The sequence below is a fragment of the Psittacula echo genome, assembly GCF_963264785.1.
Source record: "Psittacula echo genome assembly, chromosome: 6".
NCBI lineage: Eukaryota > Metazoa > Chordata > Aves > Psittaciformes > Psittacidae > Psittacula > Psittacula echo.
Window position 1 is genome coordinate 47464190 of NC_137743.1, and position 25681 is coordinate 47489870.

The following is a 25681-nucleotide window of genomic DNA, read 5'->3' on the forward strand; positions in this document are numbered from 1 at the left end:
ATATAGCTTTTCATGCATGAAGCCTTCTTGATGTTTGTGGCAGTAGTAGGGAATAATTTATTTGAAGAGAATCTTGAAGGTGGAATTTTATGTGGATATTTACAAGGGAAAGAACTGGGTAGGTAAGGATCTATCTCTGTATTCAAGTAATTTTGTGGGAGACATCAAGTAGAAGGAGAGGGGGAAGATGTGTGAGAGAGGCCTGTAGCAACCCCCCAACTCCAACTATATATTTGTACACTGCAGATAGAAGACTAGAAAGCCCAAATGCTGGCAAAGATTTAAAAATTGTGCAGTAGAAAATATTGTCTAAAAGCCACTTATTATTTTTACTCAAAGGAATAATGTATTTTAGAAGCATATCATAAGTGTTGTGTTTTGCATCACCTTTTTTTCCACTTGGCTCTCTTTATACAGAAGGGATGGCTTCATTCTTCTTTTCTCATATAAAACTAACCAGTGATTTTGTCACTATTGCTGAATTAGGCAAAATGTCCACACTTCTGTTGTTCAACATCAACATACTTTCCATGTCTACATAAATTCAAGTTCCTTTAATGTCAGCCATAGCGTCCCATGTGAGCAAGCTTCCTTCCTTTTTTGAACAGTGTGATTTTAATCTGTCAAGCATTATTTGATCGTATGTCTGACCACAGAAATGTGTTTATTGACATTTCTTCTCTGGCTCCTTACTCCATTCAGTCTATGTCTTTGCTGGGAAGAGAAAGAAATTGTTTTATTTTTGTTTTGTTGTCTTTTTTTTTTTTTTTCCTCCTAGCATCTTCAGTAATGTGTGACAGACTGATAAAAATTCTAAGTTCCGTTGACTGATTTAATATTTCAGGGTAGAGGTGAATAATCAGTGCCACCTCTAATAATGCCTCATGCCACAGGAGAACCTGCTAACTTAAAGGGGACCCTTTTGAAGCAAGTTCAGTTTGGTAAAGACAGAGGAATGAAAATCTAGCTCCCACTTACAGTAGTAACAGTGTTTTATAATAAAACAATGTTGTGTGGGTTTCAGTGCTGTGTTTGAAACATCAAATGTTGACAATTGTTGGAGATGCAGTACAAGCTAAATGAGCTCTGACTTGCAGAAACTTCTATGTTGTTACATATGTATGAAATTTGTCAGCTGTAAAAGGAGTGGACTGCTTTTGCACCATTTGTGGAAAATTTCTTAAATTATGATCTTTTTCATTGGTAGCCTATTACATTTTTTCATATGCATTTTCATAATCCTAGATGCACCCTTCTAAAATGTTTTCAGTATGTTTTACATGAGAGACATAAAATGGGTAGTTTTCCTTCCTAGAGTTTCAGTGTTTCTAAACAACTGTGTAATTCACTTCATGTTTTTCCTTTGAAAATGAAAATAAACAGTAGATGAAAATCATAAAGGAATGAAAAGCATATTCAGGAAAAACACTGCAAAGAGTGCAATTAAGTTTTCTTGTTCTTCTTCATACTTTAATTTAGTTCTCTGAGTAAGAATGACAACTGAATTCTTTAATTGACTCTTAGAATAAATTAGTGAGGCATAACGCTCTCCAAAATGTCTATGTAAAAAGTTTCACCCTAGTCCCTAGAGGAAGGTGGTACACTTCCCATGTTTATTTAGTCTCTGCCCTGGCTATCAGTGGTATTGGTATCTTTTTATATTGATATCTAATCAGGAAATCAACTTAGAAGATAGAATACTTTCAACATATGCTCCTAAACATACTTCAATTTGTAACAACATTTGGTCATGCCTAACTGAGCCAGATTTAAATGCAATTAAGTATTTTAATGAGTCTCAATTTTGCTCTTTTTGAAGTCCTTACCTTTAATAATACTTTAGAACTCCCTTAGGAAGTCAGTTTATCTTCAATGTGGAATTGCTCTGACAAAAAGACTGTATTCATACAGTGGATGCAGCGTAGAAAATAGACCTTGTCTGTGCTGTATCAGCTTTAATAGTCTTAATGTCTGCATGTTCATATGACTTAAGATCAACTCTTTTTAAAAGTCATGAGCAGTTTTTCTTTGAACCTGTTCTAAAAGTTTAATACATCTAGCCTATTCTCTTCACAGACATGGATGTTACAGCTTTATGAACCATTTAAGAGATGAGAAATTTCATTGCTCTTTATTTCCATAACTCTAATCTCTATAATTCTCATAAAATAAAATTGAGACATTTAAAGGACTGAGCCAAAATTAATTTTTAAAATGGAAAAAAAAAAGTAATAGTAGAAGAAATGAAATGAAAATTCTAACCAAGGATTTTTTTTTTTCTGGTTTCATGTATGAAATGAAACAAAGTTGTCCAGCATCATCAAAGAACTCTGTAGAGTACTAGTCAGTTCTTAATCAATACGGAAGTATTTAAGGGAGAATGATCTATTTATATATTTTTCAAACCCATTTATGAGAGACTGATGAAGGTTTTTAGTCTTGCTCACTCAGTAAAGCTGGTTAATTCCAGCACTGACATTCAAAACATTTGAAACCATACTTGTACTGATAGAATGTAGTCTGGATCATTAAACTTTAATTTCCTCTGTAATCTGTGAATAAAAATAGAAAGGAAACAATGACAATATGACTTAGCTGTCCTATAAAGTCTTGTCTAGTGTTACCTGTCACATCTGCCATTCAAAGTATATCTAGGAAAAAAGAGGAATCTCAGCTACCGCCTTCCAGTTTATATACTGTATGAGTGTTGTTTTCTGTATATTTTACTTAGACTTTGGACTGGTTTTGACTTCTGTGTAATAAAATCTTCATATAAAAGAGTAAAATGCTGAAAATACGTTTTTGTCACAAAAAACCTGAAATGCAAGTTTTAAACTACAAATAACAGGCCAGTCTCTTTGCAAGAATTTGATAAACTTGGCAGGAATTTAGCTCCAAATGTCCAAAACCATACTTTTGTGAAGATTAGGTTAGATCTTTCTGAAATTTCACTGATAAAGAGAATTTTGGCTGGTTTATGATGGTGTGGTGCAAACAGCAAGCTCGTTTTAGAGTTGACTAAGAAAAAAAGTACATCACACTGATAAGAAGAGTGTTTCTTCTTGAAACAACTCAATTTGTTTTTTAAATGGGGAAGAGTTTAAATAAATAGTTGTCTGTATCTGGGTTTCTGTACTGATTTTAGAGATTGAAGTATCTAATAAAAAAAAACAAGTTGTGAAAAATGTAGTCAAAGGGCTATTGCATTTATTGCACTGTGTTTCAGACCTGTATTACCAGCTTCATTCACTATGGTTAGTAATGCTCCATATTATTTAATTAAGTGAATTAACAGACTAATGGAATTGCTGGAATTTATTGATCAGGGGAGAACAGCAAGAAAGTGACAAATTCTGAGAATTTCACTCAAAAGGACATTAGCAGTCTGTCTTTCTCTAAACTATTTCAGATCATGCTGAGCCAACATGTTTTATCTGCTTTTTTTCCCTTCTTGTCATGCTTGTAGATTTACTGTTTAAGTCTTCAATATTTTTCATTAACGCCTCAAGACAGTGTGATCTTTATAAAATGCTTGCTTACAGTTATTTAAAATTCTTGCCAGGAAAAAAAATTAAAATGGCTGCAGATAAGCAGCAACTTGTGAACTTGGGACCTGTGGGTATAGTGCTGTCTGTTCTTCCCTTCACTGCAGAGTGTTCATCAGCATTAAAAATGTTTTAAGCACGAGAAAAACAGTATAGTTACATAAAAAAAGAGAGGTAAGTCATCTCAGGCTTATCTACGCTTCACGTTTAGGTATTTGGTTTGACTTGCATAACTCTGCTTAAACTGGAATTTAACTTGCTCCCCCCATTACTTTCTGACTGTTCTTGTGGTGTGGTATCATGCAGTAAAACATTAAAAAATGGAAAAGGGGAAAAAAAGAATGTAGATTACCCTGAGGTCACAGGGTCAGGTTGTGAAACTGAAAATTATCAGAATCACATAATCATTTGGAAAAGACCTTTAAGATTGTTGAGTCCAACCATAAACCTAGCACTGCCAAGTCCACCACCAAACCATGTCCCTAAAGCACCACATCTACATGTCTTTTAAATACCTCCAGCAGTAGTGACTCTACCACTTCTCTGGGCAGCCTGTTCCACTGATCAACCTTTTGGTAAAGAAATTTTTCCTAATGCCCCATCTAAACCTTTCCTAGTACAACTTGAGGCCATTTCTGCTTGTCCTATTGTTTGTTACTTGGGAGAAGAGATAGACACTCATCTCACTACAACCTCCTTTCAGGTGGTTATAGAGAGCAATAATGTCTCCCCTGAACCTCCTTTTGTCCAGGCTGAACAACCCCAGTTCCCTCAGCGGCTGCTCACAGGACTAGTGCTCTAGACCTTTCACCAGCTTCATTGTCCTTCCTTTGACACGCTCCAGCACCTCAGTGTTTTTCTTGCAGCAGTGGGCCCAAAACTGAACACGGTGTTCCAGGTGTGGCCTCATCAATGCCAGCTACAGGGGGACAGTCACCTCCGTAGCCCTGCTAGTCGCACAATTTTTTGTTCAAGCCAGGATGCTGTTGGCCTTCTTGGCCACCTGAATGCACTGCTAGCTCATATTCAGCTGGATGTTGACCAATACCACCGGGTCCTTTTCTGCTGGGCAACTTCCTGGCCACTCTTTCTCAAGCCTGTAGTCTCGATTTGGGTTGTGACCTGGCACAGGGCCTTGTTGGACCTCATACCGCTGGCCACAGCCCATTGATCCAGCCTGTGCAGATTTCTCTGGAGAGTCTTCCTACCTTTAAGCAGATAGACACTCCTGCCCAACTTATCATCTGCAAACTTACTGAGGGTGCACTTGATCCTCTTGTCCATGCCATTGATAAGGATATTAAACAGAACTGGCCCCAGCACTGAGCCATGGGGAACACCACTTGTGCACAGCCACCAACTGGAGTTAATTCCATTTGCTACCACTCTTTGGGCCTGGCCATCCAGCCAGTTTTTAACCCAGCAAAGGGTATACCCATTTGGGCCATGAGCAGCCAGTTTCTTCAGGAGAGTTCTGTGGGAAACAAAGGCTTTAGTAAAGTCTAGGCAGACAATATCTACAGCCTTTCCCTCATCCACTAAGTGGATCGTCTTGTCATGGAAAATCAGGTTGGTCAAGCAGGATCTGCCTTTCATAAACCCATGCTGACTGAGCCTGATCACCTGGTTGTCCTGTACATGTCACATGATGGCAGTCACGATGATCTTCTCCATAACCTTTCCTGGCACAGAGGTCAGATTGACAGGCCTGTAGTTCCCTGGATCCTCCTTCTGGCTCTTCTTGTAAAAGGGCATCACACTAGCTAACTTCCAGTCAACTGAGACCTCCCCAGTTAGCTAGGATTGCTGAGAAATGATTGATTGAAAGTGCCTCAATGAACACTTTTGCTAGCTTCCACAGTACCCTTGAGTGGATCCCATCCAGCCTCATAGACTTGTGCGTGTTTAAGTGGTGTAGTAGGTCACTAAACCCTTGGATTATGGGGGCCTGGGTACCCCAAAGCAACTGGTCTTACTGTTTAAAAACTGAGGCAAAGAACACACTAAGTACCTCAGCCTTTTCCCCATCCTTTGTCATTATGTTTCCTGCCACATCCAATAAAGGATGTACATTCTCTTTAGTCCTTTTTTTGTTTTAAATGTATTTATAGACACATTTTTTTATTGTCTTTTATGGCAGTAGCAAGATTAAGTTCTACTTTCTTCCCACTTTTCTTTTGGTGGGCATGGGTCGTTCTCATGGAGAGAGATCTCTGAAAATAAGGAGTATGAAGAAGATGACAGGAGTCTTTGGGAGAGAATTTGGCATCTCCTTTGGTTCATACTGATTTTCTCATCAACCAGCAGAAAAGGATTCTTGCTACTAATCTGAGGTCTGTATGTGGTACATGGAATGCAGTTGTTTGTATTCAGGGCTACCGTGTTTATCGTTGAACTTTGCAAATGCTGTGGCAGTCTGTAATGTGCCATAAATGACAGAGAAAAAGCAGCTTCCAAATAATTATGTTTGGGCTTTTCAAAGTGAATATCCTTTTGAGTGCAATAGAAACCTGGATCCACTTCTGTTCTTGGTATAGTGTGGCCTCTTGACTGCTGCTTTGTAACTCCCTAATGACTCATAGCTTTACCAACCCCTAGGGTTTCTCTTGAAACAATCATATTTTTAATGACTCTTCTAACAAACCATTCCAAAGGAACAGACTCCCCAGTGACTGCACTTCTGTTTATATAATATTTGTATTTGCTCTTAACTTGGGAATCACTGAAAAAAAGAGCATTATCCTTTTCTTGCCTGTTGGAAACATGGCTTTGAAGGGACCCTGACTAGCCAGCTTCAGGTACTACTGTTCCAGAATTTCTCTGAAGTGATGAAGCATGAAGGCTCACAAACCTGCTTTACTAGAGCACAGGAAAACCAATGGAATATAGTGGCTGTATTTCCAAGAGAAAAACACAATTGCTGGGTTAAAAACACACTCAAATGAAAAGGTTTGGAAACAAATCTAATCTTTGCTTCTTTGCAATGTACAGCCTTACTTTCAGTCTCATTTCTAGTTCAGTACCTCTCAGCAGATACGTCAACAATACTCTTCAGTGTCTTTACATGCACTGAAAACTATTCTTTGCTATCACATCTAAGACTTAGGTATGGGTCAGCTCCGTTGGGAATTTCTACTTCTTAGAAATTTCCTAGTTTTGTTTTTGTTGCAAGCACCTTGTCTTTCACTGTTTCCTGTCCTACTGAATATTCTACAAGGGTCTCCATGAGCAAAGTATGCTTGGTAGATTTGAGAGAGGATCATTACCATTTCTTCCAGAGCGTCTGCATGATTCAGAGTATAGTAGGAGCAAATCTTTGCCCTTAGTAGTGGCAGGGCAGATAAATATGCAGCCTTCCTCTCTACTGCTCAGCCACTGCCTTTTTGAGAGTCATGGGTTGTAATAGTGAAGGAAAATCACTCTCATCTACCACACTCTAGAGAAGAACACAGGTAAAAAAAAAAAAAAAGAAAAAAAAAAAAGGAGAAAAAAAAAAAAAAAAAAAGAGAGAGAGAAAGGACCAAGAGGGAATAGGTTGCCATTCCAAAACCCCTGCCTGGGAGAGAGTGAAAACTGTGCATGTAGGGGTGGGTGGAAAAACTCGGAATGGAGGATAAAAACTTCTTTTTATTATGAATTAAAAAAAAGACTTAAGGAAAAAATTGTTAAAGTTGGGTTACCACCAATAAAAACAATGGTAAGGGAAATAATAAAGGGAGAAAATACAATTGCTCACCACCCACCAGCCGATACCCAGCCCGACCCAAGCAGCGATGTGGGCCTTCTGGGTAACTTTCCCCGGTTTATATACTGAGCATGACGTGCTGTGGCATGGAATACCCCTTTGGCTAGTTTGGGTCAGGTGTCCTGTCTCTACTTCCTCCCAGCTTCCCATGCCCCTCCTCACTGGCAGAGCATGAGAAACTGAAAAGTCCTTGATTGAAATAAACATTACTTAGGAACAACTGAAAACATCAGTGTGTTATCAGCACTGTTCCCAGACTAAAGTCAAAAATACAGCACTGCACCATCTACTAAGAAGGAGAAAAATGACTGCTACAGCTGAACCCAGGACACTTGCCAATTAGTAAGATCATTATCTGAGAGGAGGTTCCCATACTAATCAGGGGCATTGTGTTTATGAAGTGGCCATATTAATAACACTCATCTATCCATATCTGGGATGTTCATCATTTTCAGAGTTTTGATGGTATTTGTTGCTCCAAGATAGCTGAAATGGGACTGTGAGAGTTACTCCACTTAGTTTGACATCCATTGTGTATTGGCTTCCAGTTGGATAAGCATGCAACCTTCGTTCAGCAATGTCTTGACAGTGCATGTTCAGGACATAGCATCTGGTGTGCTATCCACCTTGTGTGTTGTAGTGTCAGGGTGCTTGGCTCTAGTTTTACAGTTGTTGATTTTTTTTTTACTTTTTTTTTTTTTACCTTTTTTTTTAAAAAAAAAATTGTGAAAGGAACATTGTAATTTTCATGAATGCAACTTAATGTGCCTGTGTCAGTCTTGCTGTTCACCCAAAAATGGTGGTTCACACTGATAGCAGAATGGCACACAGAGGTCCAGATGTGATTTTAAGTTTAACATGTGTTCTGAAAAACTTTGTGTGTCCAAGGCATACTTGTCTGATTTCATATTGATAGCAGTGAAAAGAGCATGTGTATGTTTTCTTAAAATTGCTTGTTTATTTACTTCTGGGGAGAAAAAAAAAAGAAAAAAAAAAAAAGGATATTCCTTTAATCTAAAGACAGATTTATTCTAAGTGGATGTCCTGACTATTACTCATCTATTTTATTGAAGTATATTATCCTTAGAATTACACATTTGGTTTGTATTTACTCATCTTCACATGCTGGTTCTTATATCTCTTTTCATAGAGCTAAATGCATTATTAATGTTTAAGTTGCTTCAGGACATAAGGAAGTGGGTGAGCTTTCTAGTAGAGTTCCTGCCAAAGGAAGAGTTAAAGCTTTGATATTAAGTACATCCTTAGCTGGATGATACTGCTGCTTCTACAACTGTACTGTAGTCTAACATGTTGATGATTAAAAAACAAGCAAGCTCAAAAAAAAGGCTACCTTATGTCCACTTAGTGAGTTTGGGAATCGTTAAGAGACCTTTTCCTTGTATTACTCAAGCCCATTACAGGGGGCAGCAGCTTTGGGGTAATTTCTGGAAATGTGTGTCATGATTTGGAGCTGAAGGTATATGGTGAACTTGTACAGATATATCATAAGCTGTTTCTTCCACACATATATAGAAAGCACTATGGATAGCTTTTGGTCAGCTTAAACTGTACTTGGGTCATGCTTGCAGATGTAAATAATTTGCTTCTACCTAAGAGGGCTATTCTCGAGTGGGAACCAGTGAAAACAAGCATTTCAAATTAGGGCTTTAAGAGCAGCTCTGGAGCAGAGGAAACATGAAAACAACAGATCCTATGAAAAATGAAAGATAATGAAGTCAAACAGAAAAGAACAGAGTCTTGCATTTTTGTTTTATTGTTTATGTTGTCACCCATGTTGTTACCACATTCCATGAAGTGAATGGGGTGAGAAAGCTTTTAATTTCTGATAGCACGCATTTTAAATGCAGCTAGAAAGTCTCCAGCTAACCTCTAGTGGTGCTGAATGAGGTATAGTAAGGTAAATTACAAGGAGATATAAACACTGCCTTAACTTCCTTCTTGGTTATGAGAGCAGTGAGACTGAAATAAAGGCTGCAACATGGCAAACAAGAAGTGCTAACTTGCCTGAAGATCTAGGATGTATCTCTCTGTTGTTATCCTTGAAGAGGAATTACCTAGTGGCTGTTCAGCACTGTATACTGCTTGGGCTTGATCTCAGTCCAGTCAAATGCCCACAGAATGCATCACACTGTGGAGCAGTGGTCAAATATCTTGTCAGCTTCTTAAAAGGACTGAAGATGAGTGAAGTATTTTTTGTTTCTTTTTTCTTTTCTTTTTTTTTTTTTTAATCTTCTACTCCTATGGTTCATTTTCTCAGTTCAGTAGGATTAGAGAAATGTGAACTGTAGTTACTAGTGAAGTACTTGGTTTTCAGAACTGACTGGAAAGCGGTCCATTTCTTTTGGTCTTTTGCCTCATTGCCTAGATGTCAGTACCATATGCAAGCGTACAGTAGGTATGTCATCTACAGGGCCTCTAACTGTAGTAAGCTAAGGCAATATTTTGGATGGATTCAGAAGACATGTAGTTCTTCAAGATTATATCAGTGTAAATAAACATTTATAGACTTGCTTCTGGTGGTAATCACTGTGATAACAATTCTGAACTACTTACAGCTTTACAGCTGTCAGCATGCTTATGGGGTGAAGAATTTTTATAGATGAGAATCTATATATATATTTTATATATATATATTTATATATAAAAGAATTTTTATAGATGAGAAAACAGAGAAAATCAGAGAAGGTTCATGATTTCCTGAAGGTGGCAAAGAAGCTGTAACTCCCATTCTCCTTTCACACAAATCTTAGCTTTTCTCTTACAGATCCCTAAAGCTGTGTTGGTGGTGTTCATCTATTTGAAAAATACCAGTACTATTTTTAATAATAGTGTATGCATAAAAGAAGTTTTAAATTTAGAAGTAACATCTGTAATGAAGTATAATTAATGTCACAGCTTTCATACAGAATGTGAGCACATTGCCCAAGGTCAGTATCTGCAAATTACTCTAAAGCAAATTAACTTGACAAGGAGTACCCTGTTATATGTAAGATCTACTGTTGTGCATGATAAAATGAGGACTTCATGGCCTCTATAAAGTTGCATGTGCTTTTATTAGTTAATTTTTTTTTTAAAAAGCTTGGCTTTTTTTTATTTTCATCCTGTAACATGGCATAGAAAAAGAACTAACCTTTAGAGATTGTGTTGATCGCTAGTGTTTTGTCTTATGCAAGTCTGAGCTATCAGAGGATTTAATTTAATTAAACAGGGCATTTGTAGTATGCTTTAAATTTTGGGATTGATTTCAAAACAGAATTATAAGAATGTCTGGAAGGTAGTATACCCAAGAGGTGACACAGCTCCATAACATGAGTATTTAGTAGAACAAAATCCTAATGGAGCAGAAAAATACAGCAACTTTGTGATTTTTTTTTCTTTTTTTTTTTTTTTTTTACCATCACAGTTTCAAAGAACATTTGAATCTTTAAGAAATGTATCCAGTAGATCTGATCTACAGAAAATCTACCAGAAGTTTCAAAAAGATCTGGAAAATCTTGATTATTTGGCACACAAGCGTCAGCAGGTAAGAACATGGAAGCTTGGTAGAAAGACATAGAATACTGTGCATAAACATGGTGGGTAGGAAAACTGATGTGTTTGTAGAGTTACTGTTCTGTCAGTAGGGTTTATGATTCGTATAATGTCATCAGGTAAGCTAGTAGGAGGGGTGACAGTTCTATTTAATGCATATGATGTTGAACTGCATTGTTTTGATTTGTCAGCAGAGAGGTAAAGCAACTAAGTGAGACTTGGTAGACTATTAAGCTTTGAATTAACATTGAATTAACATGTTTTGGTGTGGTTTTTTTTTTTTTTTTTTTTTCTGTTTGGTTTGGGGTTTTTTTCCAATTAAAGGGCATAAGAGTACTGTTCGGATTTTTTTTACTTGAAAAATGAACTAAGTCCATGCAAGTTAATGGAATCATATATTAACCATGTATGCAAACCACTGATTTTTTCTTCTTTAGAAATGAATTTGAGGCTAGATTGCATAAACTCAAGTGTATGTGGTCTTTGACTTGTGCTTGCAAGGTCAAGGTGAAATAGAATTAACATGTATTTAATGTTGGACATATTTTCTGTCACTTATGTGTGGCTTCTGTGAAAAAGTCAGCTTTCATAATAGGTCTTCATTTTGTGTTCTTGGTAAAAAGACAACTTGCCTCTTTCAGAGAATATTGATGAAATACTCTGAACATTTCTATGTGGGAGTTGTTTTGGTTTTTATTTTTCTGAATTCTGTCGCTTGGTGTCAGTGTTGTCAAACATGTCTTTTGCTTGGAAGCAGCTCACAGTTGTTTATATCAGGTAATTGATTAGATAGTTAAAACTTAGGAAAGGGCTCAGGGACCGTTGGTATCTGAACACATGAATATTTGATTATTGAGATAGGCAGGTTAGGAAACAGTTGGCTTGGGTGAGTTTCATTGTGGTGGGAGATGTTAACTCTGGTAGCTCTAAGCATAGTTCTTTGTGCCCTTTGACATGGCGCTGCCAGCAACCAAAAGATAATGTTTTAACAGGCAACTAATGTGTGTTTATGTTATCTGGTCTCATAATTGTGTCAAACATAATAATGTCACATCTGAAAGGGCTTGGAGAATGTTTCTAAACCAGGGAAGTGTAAATTCTGTAATTACTTCTTAGGCTATCATTGCACTGTATTTAGGCTAGTTTTCTCTGGTCTGAATTCCCACTCAGGACTCTGCAAAATTCCATGTTATTTAAAGTGATGTATATCTGGTTTTCTAGCAGACTCTGAATATGCTTCAATAACATACTTCATTTCACCTTGAGCAGGGCATCTTTTTTCCTGTTATCATGTCTTCACTACTCTTCCCATTTCAATACTTTGCACTTTCAAGCCATTTGGAGAATCTGAACATCCTTATTTAATGTCAGGCATGCATATAGCTTCCCATGCTGTTTCTGCTGTTTAACTGTGTTGGCAGAAGCTTTTGCATTTAGAGGCACTAAAGGTGTATTAAATGTAATATCACTTCCTGCTTTTCTTGAGTAGTATTTTAGCTGGTTTTGATACTGAGATTTTCATCTCAATAGAGCTTGCTGGAGAATCTGCAGCGAGGGATTTGAAGAGCTGTCATATCTATTTATTATAAAAGATGCTTTAAATTGTGTTGTCCTTTGAAAAGAAAGTGATTTTTCTGTGAAAAGGTTAAGATTTGGTTTACTGTGTAAAAATTACAGACCTGGATTGAGACTGAAGCTGTCTTGAGTCCGTGACATTTGTATATGAGTTTGTGGAGTGTGTGCATTTAATTGATAAAGACTTATATGATCTCTTAATAGATTAAGGGTGTATTCCTAGCCTCACTGGCAAAATGTTGAGTCACACCCATCTATTTGGAGACAGACAATTGTATACAATATGAATGTGAATCCATTCATGGTAAAGTGTTTTATATAGTCAAAGTAATAAATACTGCTTTTGAATGAAATACGGGTATCTGCTTCTGTCCTTATTTTTTAGACAAGAGATAAAAAGTGCAATATAGCAATGTGATTATTCAGTGATGAAGTTTACAGGGCAGATGGGAAATTAAAACTGTGCTTTTTAAAGGAAGTTTAAAATGACCCACATGACTCTGATTTATAAATATGGACCAAACTTCTGTAAGTGGTAGAAGTATACAAGAGACAAGCATGTTTGGGATGATAGTTCATATTAAGTAATTTTTAACTGGCAGTTTTCAGAATGGGTCAGAAGGTCTTGAGTTTTTGATAGCCAGCAGATTGCCACCAGAAATGTCTCTTTAGAATGTGCAGCAAGGTCAAGAATTTAGTTCTGGCTTTCTTTATACAAAACCCCCAAAGCTGTTAGCATATTTTGGTCAAACCTCACAGAGCTTCCAGATTCTAATTTTGCAAATAGGCTGAATGTATGTATAAGCTGGCATGGAACTTGTCAGGGTGGCTAAATTCCTTGGTACAAAGGAGGAAGATGAGAAGTTTTTGGAGTTGGAGACTTCAAAATATTGCGAAGAAGGGGGGCTGCAAGGATGCTGAGGAGGGACTCTTCATTAGGGACTGTAGTGATAGGACAAGGGGTAATGGGTTAAAACTTAAACAGGGGAAGTTCAGGTTAGATACAAGGAAGAAGTTCTTTACTGTGAGGGTGGTGAGGCACTGGAATGGGTTGCCCAAGGAAGTTGTGAATGCTCCATCCCTGGCAATGTTCAAGGCCAGGTTGGATGGAGTCTTGGACAACATGGTTCAGTGCAAGGTGTCCCTGCCCATGGCAGGGGGGTTGGAACTAGATGATCTTAAGATCCTTTCCAACCCTAACTATTCTATGATTCTACAAACTGTGTGCATGACATCTGGTGTTATGGTCAAGAAGGCTGAATGATGCTCTTCACCGTTCTGTCCCAAATAAAATATGAAGTATTGAATTGCATCTGTATGCCTGATCTAGTTACTGTTGCTGTCTGTGAACTCCCACCATATTCAAATCTGCTCTCAAATATATTGCTGCATGTCAGAGCTTTCCTTCTTACTGTTGGTTAGTGGAACGCACATTTCCATCTTTACAGACTTCCCATACTTTTCTGAGAGAGATGGCTTATTAGCCAGCTTAGTTGAAAGTATGTTTAACTTGGGCCAGATGAAGATAAAATACAAATAAAACATTTATACTCAATAGCGGAATGTAGGCTGATCCCTTGCAAATGTTGATAAACGTTAAGTAAGCTTTACATTGAACATTATTTTGTATGAACCTAAATATGAACACTGCAAAATGAATATTTAGAGGTGAAATGACACAGGACAAAATGGTAAAGCACCCTGGGATAAGAGGAAACTCAGTGATAGATCCCTATCTATCCCAACACTCTTCTTGGGATTCTGTAGCAGGTGTACACTTCCATTTTTATTATATAGGACACTATTCCTATTGAAGGGAAGTTGTCCATATATATATGTCCATATATATATGTTCAGCTGGAACAGTACTGGTTTAAGACCATTCGTTGTAATGATCTTAATGTAAAGTCATTTCAGGAGTGTTGAGCATGTCTACAATAAAAATGGAATTATAACCATATTCAGTGGTATTTAGCACATACCTTGTGCTCACCAACAGCGAAGGGCTGGTTGGAAATGTGACGCTCCAGGGCAGCCTTGGTTGCAGTCACCACGAGATGGTCTAATTCGATATCCTCAGGACAGTGAGAAGAGCGTGCAGCAAGGTCACTGCCCTGGACTTCAAGAGAGCAGACTTTGGCCTCTTCAGGAACCTGCTTAGTAAGGTTCCATGGGATACAGCCCTAGAGGGCAGGGGGGCCCAAGACTGTTGGTTGTTATTCAAGGATCACCTGCTCCAAGCTCAGGAGTGTTGCATCCCAACTAGAGGGAAGTGCAGTAGGAGGGCCAGGAGACCTCCTTGGATGGATAAGGAGCTGCTCAGGAAAATTCAAAGGAAAAAAGAGGCTTATAGAAGGTGGAAGCAGGGACAGGCGGCCTGGGAAGAATACAGGGATGTTGTTTGGGAAGCTAGGGACCAGGTGAGGAAAGCTAAGGCCCAGTTAGAATTGAACTTGGCTAGGGATGTTAAGGATAACAGAAAGGGATTCTATAGGTATGTAGTGAATAAAAGACAGACTAGGGACAACATAGGCCCCCTTCGGAAGATATTGGGAGAACTGGCTACCCAGGATTTGGAGAAGGCTAAGGTTCTTAATGACTTGGTCTTCACTGGCAAAGGCTCTGACTGCACCACCCAAGTCTTGGAAGGCGAACGCAGAGACTGTGAGAATGAGGACCCTAGGCCCGCTGTAGGTGAGGATCTGGTTAGAGATCATCTTAGAAACCTAAACGTACACAAGTCCATGGGACCTGACGAAATCCATCCATGGGTCCTGAAGGAGCTGGCAAATGAAGTTGCTAAGCCACTGTCCATCATATTTGAAAAATCATGGCAGTCAGGTGAAGTTCCCGACGACTGGAAAGGGAAATATACCCCCATTTTCAAGAAGGGGAAAATGGATGATCCAGGGAATTACAGACCAGTCAGTCTCACCTCTGTGCCTGGCAAAATCTTGGAGCAGATTCTCCTGGAAGGCATGCTAAGGCACATGAAAAACAAGGAGGTGGTTGGTGACAGCCAGCATGGCTTCACTAAGGGGAAATCCTGCCTGACCAATTTGGTAGCCTTCTATGATGGGGCTACAGAACTGATGGACAGGTGTAGAGCACTTGACGTCATCTACCTGGATTTGTGCAAAGCGTTTGACACTGTCCCACATGACATCCTTGTCTCTAAATTGGAGAGACATCAATTTGATGGGTGGACCACTCAGTGGATAAAGAACTGGCTGGATGGCCGCACGCAAAGAGTTGTGGTCAATGGCTCTATGTCCGGCTGGAGACCAGTAACGAGTGGTGTCCCTCAGGGATCGGTGTTGGGACAGTCTTGTTCAACATCTTTGTTGGTGACATGGACAGTGGGATTGAGCGCGCTCAGCAAGTTTGCCGATGACACCAAGCTGTGTGGTTTGGTTGATATGCCGGAGGGAAGGGATGCCATCCAGAGGGACCTTGACACACTTGTGAGGTGGGCTGATGCCAACCGGATGAAGTTTAACCACGCCAAGTGCAAGGTCCTACACCTGGGTCGGAGCAATCCCAGGCACAGCTACACGTTGGGCAAAGAAGAGATTCAGAGCAGCCCTGCAGAGAAGGACTTGGGGGTGTTGGTCGATGAGAAAATGAACATGAGCCGACAGTGTGCGCTCACAGCCCAGAAAGCCAACCGTATCCTGGGCTGCATCAAAAGGATCATGACCAGCAGGTCGAAGGAGGTGATCCTGCCCCTCTACTCTGCTCTCGTGAGACCTCACTTGGAGTATTGTGTGCAGTTCTGGTGTCCTCAACATAAAAAGGACATGGAAGTGTTGGAACAAGTCCAGAGGAGGGCCACAAGGATGATCAGGGGCCTGGAGTACCTCCCGTATGGAGACAGGCTGAGAAAGTTGGGGCTGTTCAGCCTAGAGAAGAGAAGCCTGTGTGGAGACCTCATAGCAGCCTTCCAGTATCTGAAGGGGGCCTACAAGGATGCTGGGGAGGGACTCTTCATCAGGGACTGTAGTGACAGGACAAGGGGTAACGGGTTCAAACTTAAACAGGAGAAGTTTAAATTGGATCTAAGGAAGAAATTCTTTACTGAGAGGGTGGTGAGGCACTGGAATGGGTTGCCCAGGGAGTTTGTGAGTGCTCCATCCTTGGCGGTGTTCAAGGCCAGGTTGGATGAGGCCTTGGGTGGCATGGTTTAGTGTGAGGTGTCCCTGCCCATGGCAGGGGGGTTGGAACTAGATGGTCTGAAGGTCCTTTCCAATCCTAACTATTCTGTGATTCTATGAAAGTGAAAAACTGCTGTTCTTAGTTTTAACGTAGTGTTAACAGTGCTTTTAGGATGCCTGTAGCAGTACTGGCTGTAATTCGAAGATACTTAGGTTTCTCCTAGAAGTCTCCAGCAGTGTGGTCATCTAACAGTTGACAACAGAACTTTAGTATATGAACACACAGAAAAGCAGTATCTTACTGTAAAGGTGTGTTAATTTAAGGCTTACTAATTTGATTCTGATTGTTTGCCCTCAAGGTAATTGTGTGTTAAAGGACTGAATCTATGTGAAAACAGTTTGGTTATTCCATTTTAAAATATTTTTAGGATTGCTTCCTGATAATTGCTGTATCTAGAAATGAGTTGAGAAGTTGCTTTAGAAACTGAAGGAGTTGAGGGCTCTATCAAAGATACTTATGGGGCACACAGTAATTAACTTTGTTTATGGGAAATGATGCTTCCAGGAGATGAAGCAGAGCCCTTAACCTGTTTTACTTCAGAGCAGTCCATCATTATCAGTATTGCAGTTGTCTTCATGATCATACAGGTCAAATTTACATTTTCAAAGTCTTAATTTTGGAATTAAGACTTGTTTCTACTGTCCAACGGTATTTCTCTTTGTTAAAATGGAGTAAGTGTATTTTTGTTCTCTACCTTTGATCGTTCACTTTGCTTTTTAAATGGCATTGTGTTGAGCCTGTGTTGTGGTTTTACCCCAGCTGGCAGCTAACATGCCACACAGCTGCTCGGTCACTCCCCTCTGGTGGAGTGGGGGAGAGCTTTGGAAGAGTAAAAGTGAAAAAACTTGTGGGTTGAGATAAAGACGGTTTAATAAGTAAAGCAAAAGCCATGCATGCAAGCAAAGCAAAACAAGGAATTCATTCACTACTGCCCATCAGAAGGCAGGTGTTCAGCCATCTCCAGCAAACCAGGGCTCCATCAGGCATAATTGTTATTTGGGAAGACGAAACATCATAACTCTGTTATTCCCTTCCTTGGTTTCTCCCCAGCTTTATATACTAAGCATGAAGTTACATGGTATGGGACATCCTTTTCGTCAGTTAGGGTCAGCTGTTGTGCACCTCCAGCTTTCTTCCTAATGGGGTGGGGCAAGAAGCAGAAAAGGCCTTGGCTCTGTGTAAGCACTGCTGAGCAGTAATAAAAATATCCCTGAATTATCAACACTGTTTCCAGCACAAATCCAAAACATAGCCCCATAATATCCACTATGAAGAAAACTAACTCCATCCCAGCCAAAACTGGTACAGCATGAGATTTGTTCACAAAAGTGTTCTACTCCAGAAACTGGAGACAAGTTTTCAGAAGAGACTGCTGCTTATCAACTGGCACCTTTTTTTTTTTTTTTTTTTTTTTGTGTGTGTCTCTGTGTGTGAAAACTGAAGGGAGTTCAGAGTAGAGGTGAATTATTTGTTGTCAAGAAAACAAGCATCATCATAGAAAACTTGAGGAGCACAGTCATTGGTAGCTTGTCTGGAGGAGGTTATGGCATGGAAATACCACAAATACAGGCACTGTAACTAAATTTCTTTTCTAGTACCTAGAAGTGTGACAAGATCCAATGGATGGAAGTTTGAAAAGTTAAAACCAGAAAGCACATGAATGTTTTTGAGACTAAACTACTGAGATGGCTTAGTTAAGAACTACAGTACATTAATCATTGCTTGTAGCCTTTATATCCATAATCCATGCCTTTCTAAAAGATGTGCAGCAACTGAGATGCAAATCAAAGGGCATAAAAGTTTTTTGAGGCTTATGCTATCCAATGAATTTGAATCAGAATATTTTTTTCCCTTAGACTTAAGAATGACAGTGTATTTTGTTGTGTATTTGAGAATAAAGCTAAAATTATGTCTTTCGAATTGCCATCCTGGATTAATAAATGGGTGAGTTTGTTTACTTTTGTATTTACCACTCTGACACTCTCTATTCTTCTGCAGGGTTGGATGTGTTGGATTCTTGTTCAGGAATTTTTAAACAAGCATAGCACTTCAGAGTATGGACATGTAGGCATCTGATTCCCATAGACTTTTCTGAAGATGCCTCCTTTCTTTCCTTCTTTAATATTTAGCCATGCTATATAAATTATAAATGTAAAATGTATTTTTATAAATATAAAATGTATTTCCAGTATTTTAGCTTATTATCTCCCCTTGACATAAGAACATCTATTATGTTGTTGTGTAATTAAAATAATTGATTTATGCATTCATTGAAAGCAAACAATAAATCAGTCTCAGTAGCTAAGAGAGTAAAAAGTTGTGAGAAACCTGTTTCCAGCCACCTGACATGGCTTGGTAGTTCTGTGATTATAACTCTGTAATGTAGCCATTCCTTCTGTGTGTCACAGGGATGAAGAGGTTTTTCTTTCCCCTGCTCTGCTAAAAGTGCTGATATGCCCCTGGTTACAATTTTTTAGTATGTATTCTGAGTAGTGGGGTGGAAGACTTTTGCATCCCCCATCAACTTTGCCGCTGCGTGCACCATAGTTTTATAGCTAAGGTCTTCAGCTGGATTTTTCTCTGATGCTAGTCTTGCATGATTTTAAGCTGCAAGCAGTTTGTATCTCCATGTGTGTAGTCAAATAATAAGGAAAATAAAATGAGACCTGATAGAGAATTTATTCAAAAAAAACAACTGTGGCAGCTTCTGTGTATGGGGTTTTTTGTGTGTATGGCTCATGATATGGGGACGTGGTGTGCTCACTGCAGCTGCACAAAGAGTAGGAGGGAGTTTTTTCTGGTCTTCTTGTAGGTACAGCTTTTAATTGTAAACATTTGAGCATCAGAATTATGTAAAATAGACAAGAATCCTTAGGTGGAAACCAAGAATTATAGTTGCATAGTTGGTCAAATTTGCATCTAAGTGCCTGATAGCTGTTCTGTGGTTAATGCCAAAGGTCCCTGATGCTGATGGCTTCAGAATCCAGCCTTATGTTAGTCAGTATGACGAGGGAATAACAAGAAGCTGATTTTTAGTAAGTAATTGAAAGCATCACTGCAGAGGGGTACTCTGATTTTAAAAAGATATTGAAACTTTTGAAACTATGAACAAACTGACAAACTGAAGAGTGGGTAGGACTCCTGTTTTGTGTCAATAAAGGTGTATCCAGAATTCAAACAGGAGCCATTTGCACTTGATTACTTTTTCCACAGCTGTGATAAATGGAAGAAACTTAAAAAACCAGGGAGGTATATTTTTCTCTTCCAAATGTAAAAGTAGTCACTCAAATCTTGCTGGAAGTCTGGTCATGAAGGTAAAAGCATAACTGTTTTGCATGTCTTTGAAATATTCTTATGTGAGCTATTGTAAATGTTTTGGAATTTGGGGGAAATGGACAGAATTCTGGTTTATCTTGAATCCACAATGAGAATGACGAGAAATAATCTCTTTCTCTCTTTCGTATAGTCTGTGGAGGATATAAGTAGTTAGTATGTAAAACAGTCAGCCTCCAAGATACGAAGAGTTGAAGTATTATCTGACATGCCTGTGCCAAAAAGCCCTTAAATTTTGATACTAGAAAGGAAATAAAAAAAAAGAAGTTCAGAAACAGGCATAAAAACAGTGGTGCTGTAAAGAGGTTGAAATAGCTATGAGGGGTTTATTTAAACCTGCTTCTCACTTTCTTGAGAAAACAGGTGACTTCTAGGGAGCTTGAGACCTGAGAAGAAGGCTAAAAAGACTCCCCACCTCTGGTCTTTTCAAAGCTCAGTTTGTTGCTGTTTATATGAAACTGAGTTACCATTTACCTGCACACAAAATGTCCTTGGTTTGGGGAAAAGATTCCAGTCTAGTCTTGTCTCTGATAAATGTATATAAAATGTATGGGGAGCAAAGGACAGAAGGACAGATGATGTATCATCCTTGGCTACCAAATTCAACCATGGAATGCCCAGGTAATATAAAACCAACCAAACAATACAAAATTGAGTATAACAGTGGGAAGGAAATAAGATTTTCAGCTAGGAATTAAATTACAGTGACAACTAAGTAACACTAAAAGGGCATGACTTAAAAAGCTGATAAAGAATTTTGAGTGCATGACATGGGGGACTTGCAAACACCACTGATTTTGTACCTGAACATTTGATATGGTATTGTGTATGTGTCCTATGTGAGTTGTGATGTGTAGGTATTTTATTTCAGTAGTATTTGATTAGAACACTGGTCTTTCAGTAGACTAGAAACAGTTGTTTGTTTTTTCTTTTGTTCTGTTTGTTTTTTTTTTTTTCCCTTTGTGCAGTGTAAGTGGGGTCAGAGTCTAAAGAGAACGGTACTTACTGATGCATCAGTAACTGTTAATATGGCAATTACAGTATTCTGTTAGGTGGCAATGTCCTCTCAAGGAGCTAATAAAACTGTGTTTTTTATAGAGCAGGAATGAGGTAAGACTTGAAAGGAAGAAATCGTTTGGGGTTAATAGTTTTAGATTTCTCAGGAGAGTTTATTAAAGAAAGAAGAAGAGTGCAAAGTATTTGTCAAGTGTATTTTAACATTTCTCGTCACTGATAAAGCAGAGTTAAGTAGTACAACTCTGTTTCATGTTGATGCTAGATGAATCTGTGCTGCATGTTGATCTCCCACTGGCCATCTTTAAAAAACAGTGATTGATTACCCTGACCTGATTTAATCAGCTGCTAATAACCCATGTTATCCTAATGATTCCTGTCCCACAATCCCTCAGTGCTACGGTTAGTGGCAACACTAGTTTCTCCTTGCTGCCTCCCGTTTATTTGAAAATGTTGACCAAAAGGATTGGTTGTTCCCTAGACAGGACCTTGCAGAGTGCAGTTTTAAGAGATCTCAGATCTACTGCTCTAGACACAAATGAGTAAGTAAGGAGTAAGGTGGAAGGAAGGAAATATGGTAAAAAGGGAGAGCCAGATTTTCAGTGGTGAACCAGTTCCAGGTGATAGGTTAAAGTGGACACCTTTAATTTCACTCTGCTGCTCCTGTTCGCCAGCAGCACTTCACTGGTGGTTACGTACTAGTAATGAAAAATGTCATTTTGCAGATAGTGTACCATCTTTTGAAATAATAGTAGCTTTTAATCGGTCTTCAGGTATAATCCATAGCAGTGTATGTTTTAATTATTTAGCCCTAATCAAAGATCATAGAATCATAGAATAGTTAGGGTTGGAAGGGACCTTAAGATCATCTAGTTCCAACCCCCCTGCCATGGGCAGGGACACCTCACACTAAACCATGCCACCCAAGGCCTCATCCAACCTGGCCTTGAACACCGCCAAGGATGGAGCACTCACAACCTCCCTGGGCAACCCATTCCAGTGCCTCACCACCCTCTCAGTAAAGAATTTCTTCCTTAGATCCAATCTAAACTTCCCCTCTTTAAGTTTGAACCCGTTACCCCTTGTCCTGTCACTACAGTCCCTGATGAAGAGTCCATCCCCAGCATCCTTGTAGGCCCCCTTCAGATACTGGAAGGCTGCTATGAGGTCTCCACACAGGCTTCTCTTCTCCAGGCTGAACAGCCCAAACTTTCTCAGCCTATCTTCATACTGGAGGTGCTCCAGTCCCCTCATCATCCTCGTGGCTCTCCTCTGGACTTGTTCCAACACTTCCATGTCCTTTTTATGTTGAGGACACCAGAACTGCACACAATACTCCAAGTGAGGTCTCACGAGAGCAGAGTAGAGGGGCAGGATCACCTCCTTCGACCTGCTGGTCATGATCCTTTTGATGCAGCCCAGGATACGGTTGGCTTTCTGGGCTGTGAGCGCACACTGCCGGCTCATGTTCATTTTCTCATTGACCAATACCCCCAAGTCCTTCTCCACAGGGCTGCTCTGAATCTCTTCTTTGCCCAAGATGTGGGAAAGCAGATCATTTTTTTCAGATACAATCTGCTCTACAAGCAGGTGTGTCCTTGTTGAATCTTTTTACTACATCTGAATTTGTACCCACCAGTGGTTCAGAATGTGGCTGTTAAAATTGCCTGCAACATCAGTAAGCTTATAGTGGATTAGACAAAGTGATGAATAAAGCAGGATATTGTGTAGCAGAGTAGAATTTTAATTTTGGAAAAATGGTCAGATGAACCACTCTCACACAAGCCAGAATTTGCACTTTGTTATAAGTTATAAATCTTTGTTTTATATTAAGAAAATACAGTGCAAATATGGGATGATGCAGGGATTCAAAGCAGAAGCATTCAGTGCTTTAAAGAGAAGCAAAGTGATTTAGAATTAATTTGATTAAGCCTGTGAGTCTTATTTCTTCAGCCTTTCCCAAGGCAAACCTATTTCTAACTTTAAGGTGGTATTGGATTTTCTTGAGCAGGGACTGTAAGATCAGGCTTTCTATCTTAATAATCAGGATTTTTAAAGAAAAAGGTATTCTCTAAGCTACTGAAGATGCAATGACATTAACTAGGTTTAGGTTTAGGTGCGTATATTGGAAATCTAGGATAAGAGAGTGGTTTGACAAAGTGACTACTTGCCCTTGTTTCAATGATAACTTTTCTGGCCTAATAATTTGAGTTGCTCACACTTGCAAGGAAGACAGAAATAAAGGGCATCTGATATGGACAAATAACTGGATGGAACAGATAGAGTGCTGTAAAGTAGATTGTATGATTTATCAGAGAGTAAAGATGAAATAATGAATCTGTATTAAAATGCATGAAGGAATAATTCTGTGCTACAAAGCCCAGACTCTGAAATGGCAGTCATTAGCTGTGACATTTCTGGTACAGGTAACTGCTGGAATTGGTTGGATTTTTTTATTAAAAAGTTACATTTGGGTGTATATGTATATACCCAATATATATATATATATGCACCACAAAAATATTTTTTGTTTGTTTTTTCTTGTTTTCAAGAGCATGAGACGTACAGACTGACTGACTTCCATCCAAAAATAGTATTTGATCCAAATTCAGATTAAAGTTCCTGTTCTATTTGATTTGTGAGGCTTATACCAACATGGTCTAGTGAGTTTGATATTTGTAATTCTGGGTAACGTGTCTTTTCTCTTGGCAAAAGTTTTTCAGTTTCTGGTCCACTGCTTCATTTTTGGTCCACTGGAAAATGAGAAAAGTCTTGAAATTCATGGGATGATTTTAGAATTACAAGTGGTCACCAGCACTTCTGATGAACAAATACAGGAGAAATCAATGTGTGGCTGAATTAACATTATGTCTAGTGATCCAAAGTGTTAATTAGTTTAAACAGAAGATTTTTTTAAAAATTGGATTGAAACCAGCTAAAGCCAAAGTTCTTGGTACACTGACCCATTAGCTGTAAAAATCTAACAGCACTGAAGTAATAATTTTGGTGGAATTCAGCCATTCTCTCAGAGAAATTCCATTCTTTGACCTTAGAGTTATCAAAAGTATACTTTCATACCTCCAAATGCCAGTATCAAGCAGGCATCTTTTGCTGTGGACTTTGCAAATCAACACATTTAAATTGTTTCAGCATGATCAGTTTTATAGAACCACGAAGAATTGCACTCTCTTTTCTTGAAGTTGCCTGGGTTTGTTTTCTTTTGGTAATAGTCATAGCAGTCCAAGTTTACCTGAAAATTCCTGGGCAGTCAGCATGGGTCTGCATTCTGGGATACCACATGGGGTTTCTAGGCAGTTTCCGTAGATGGAGAGATACTACCTTTCCTGGAGAAATGAGACAACACAGTGCAGTGGCTGCAAGCTCCTGCTTAGTTCAGAACACAGGGGTTATTGAAGTACTATTTCCTTGCAGATACAAAATTGCACTGATCTTGTTGCAGTGAGAAACAGCTTGCTTCTCTGGGCATACAGTGCATCAGATGATTGACAGTGGTTTGCCTTGGATGATTTTCTGGGCTCCCCTGAGCCCCTTATGTATGTCCAGGATACACACATAATGAGACACACAAGCTGCGTTTCTGTGTGGCTTGTCCACTTTGTAAGCCACATCTGAACTGTAACCAGTGCAAATTTTGTCATCTGTATGTGATCATCTTCTTGTTAATTCTCTCTGTAATGGAGAATGAGTAATAAATTTTAAGAAAAAGCCCTGGATGAGTTTGTGGTGCTTAATAAGATAATTCCCACGTTATCCAAATGGCTTTGAGCTATGCAAAGTTTTTAAGAATAATTGGAAATGTTAAGAAAGCAATGGCTTGGGAAGCATATCTAAACCGGGTATACGTCAAGTTTATATGTTATGTTTTCTGATTAATGGAAGCTCCTCTGAATAAAGGATTACATTTTAGTAAACTTCTGTACTGAGGAAATAATCAACGATCATAAACAATCCACTTTGCAGGGGACTTCTTTTATACTGTCCAGTTAATACTTTGTTTTGTCTGATCTCTGTTGCAGTCAGTATCAATAGATCTATATAACCCAGGTGGTGTATGGACTCCATGTTAGGTTGTCTACCTTTTATTTTATTGACTTCAATATTTAGTTTCTGTATTCTGAACTGACTTTATACTGGTTTAAAAATGAAGTAGTTTCAGCAGTTTAATAGTGTTGTAAACTTACACCAATATAGCTAAGGTCAAAATCTATTCTAATTGGATAAGAGCAGTATCAGTAAATGAAATGTTTTAAAACTAAATTGCCTGCCTCTTACTTTGAGGCCTGGCTTTGTTCTCTTTTCACACAATTTGTATGAATTGTATTCAGAATGAACTTTTAGAAGACACAGCAGTATTATTATTACTGCATAATTCACTTTGAGATAATGGAAACTTAAAAAAACTGTCTCTCTTTGATGGCATGTGTAGACTTATTCAACAGATACTTTCTATGCAAAGAGTACCAAGATGGGGGTGTGTGTGTATTTTTTGGAGTATCTGTAGTTGTAATTTTCCTTCCTTCCTGAATAGTTTTTTGTTTAGGAGAGACATGAAGCATTCCACCTTTTAGAAGAGACCAAAGAATAGTGGAATCGAGGGGTCTCTATAACAATTTTCGTACTTTAGCAAACACTCCCAGCTAAAATAAAAATTTGAAGTATTACAGGAGATATCAAGCAATTT

The 25681-nt window shown here is 38.8% G+C and overlaps 1 protein-coding gene across 1 annotated transcript in view; it reads left to right on the top strand.

Moving 5' to 3' along the window:
• CTNNA3 (catenin alpha 3) overlaps positions 1 to 25681 on the top strand; it is a gene marked incomplete at its 3' end in the record, with an annotated part of 502263 nt that overhangs the window by 16071 nt on the left and 460511 nt on the right. Inside the window, exon 4 of the mRNA XM_080620404.1 lies at positions 10715 to 10834. Within this exon, the coding sequence (XP_080476530.1) occupies positions 10715 to 10834 (120 nt within the window). The remainder of the gene's footprint in view (positions 1 to 10714; positions 10835 to 25681) is intronic.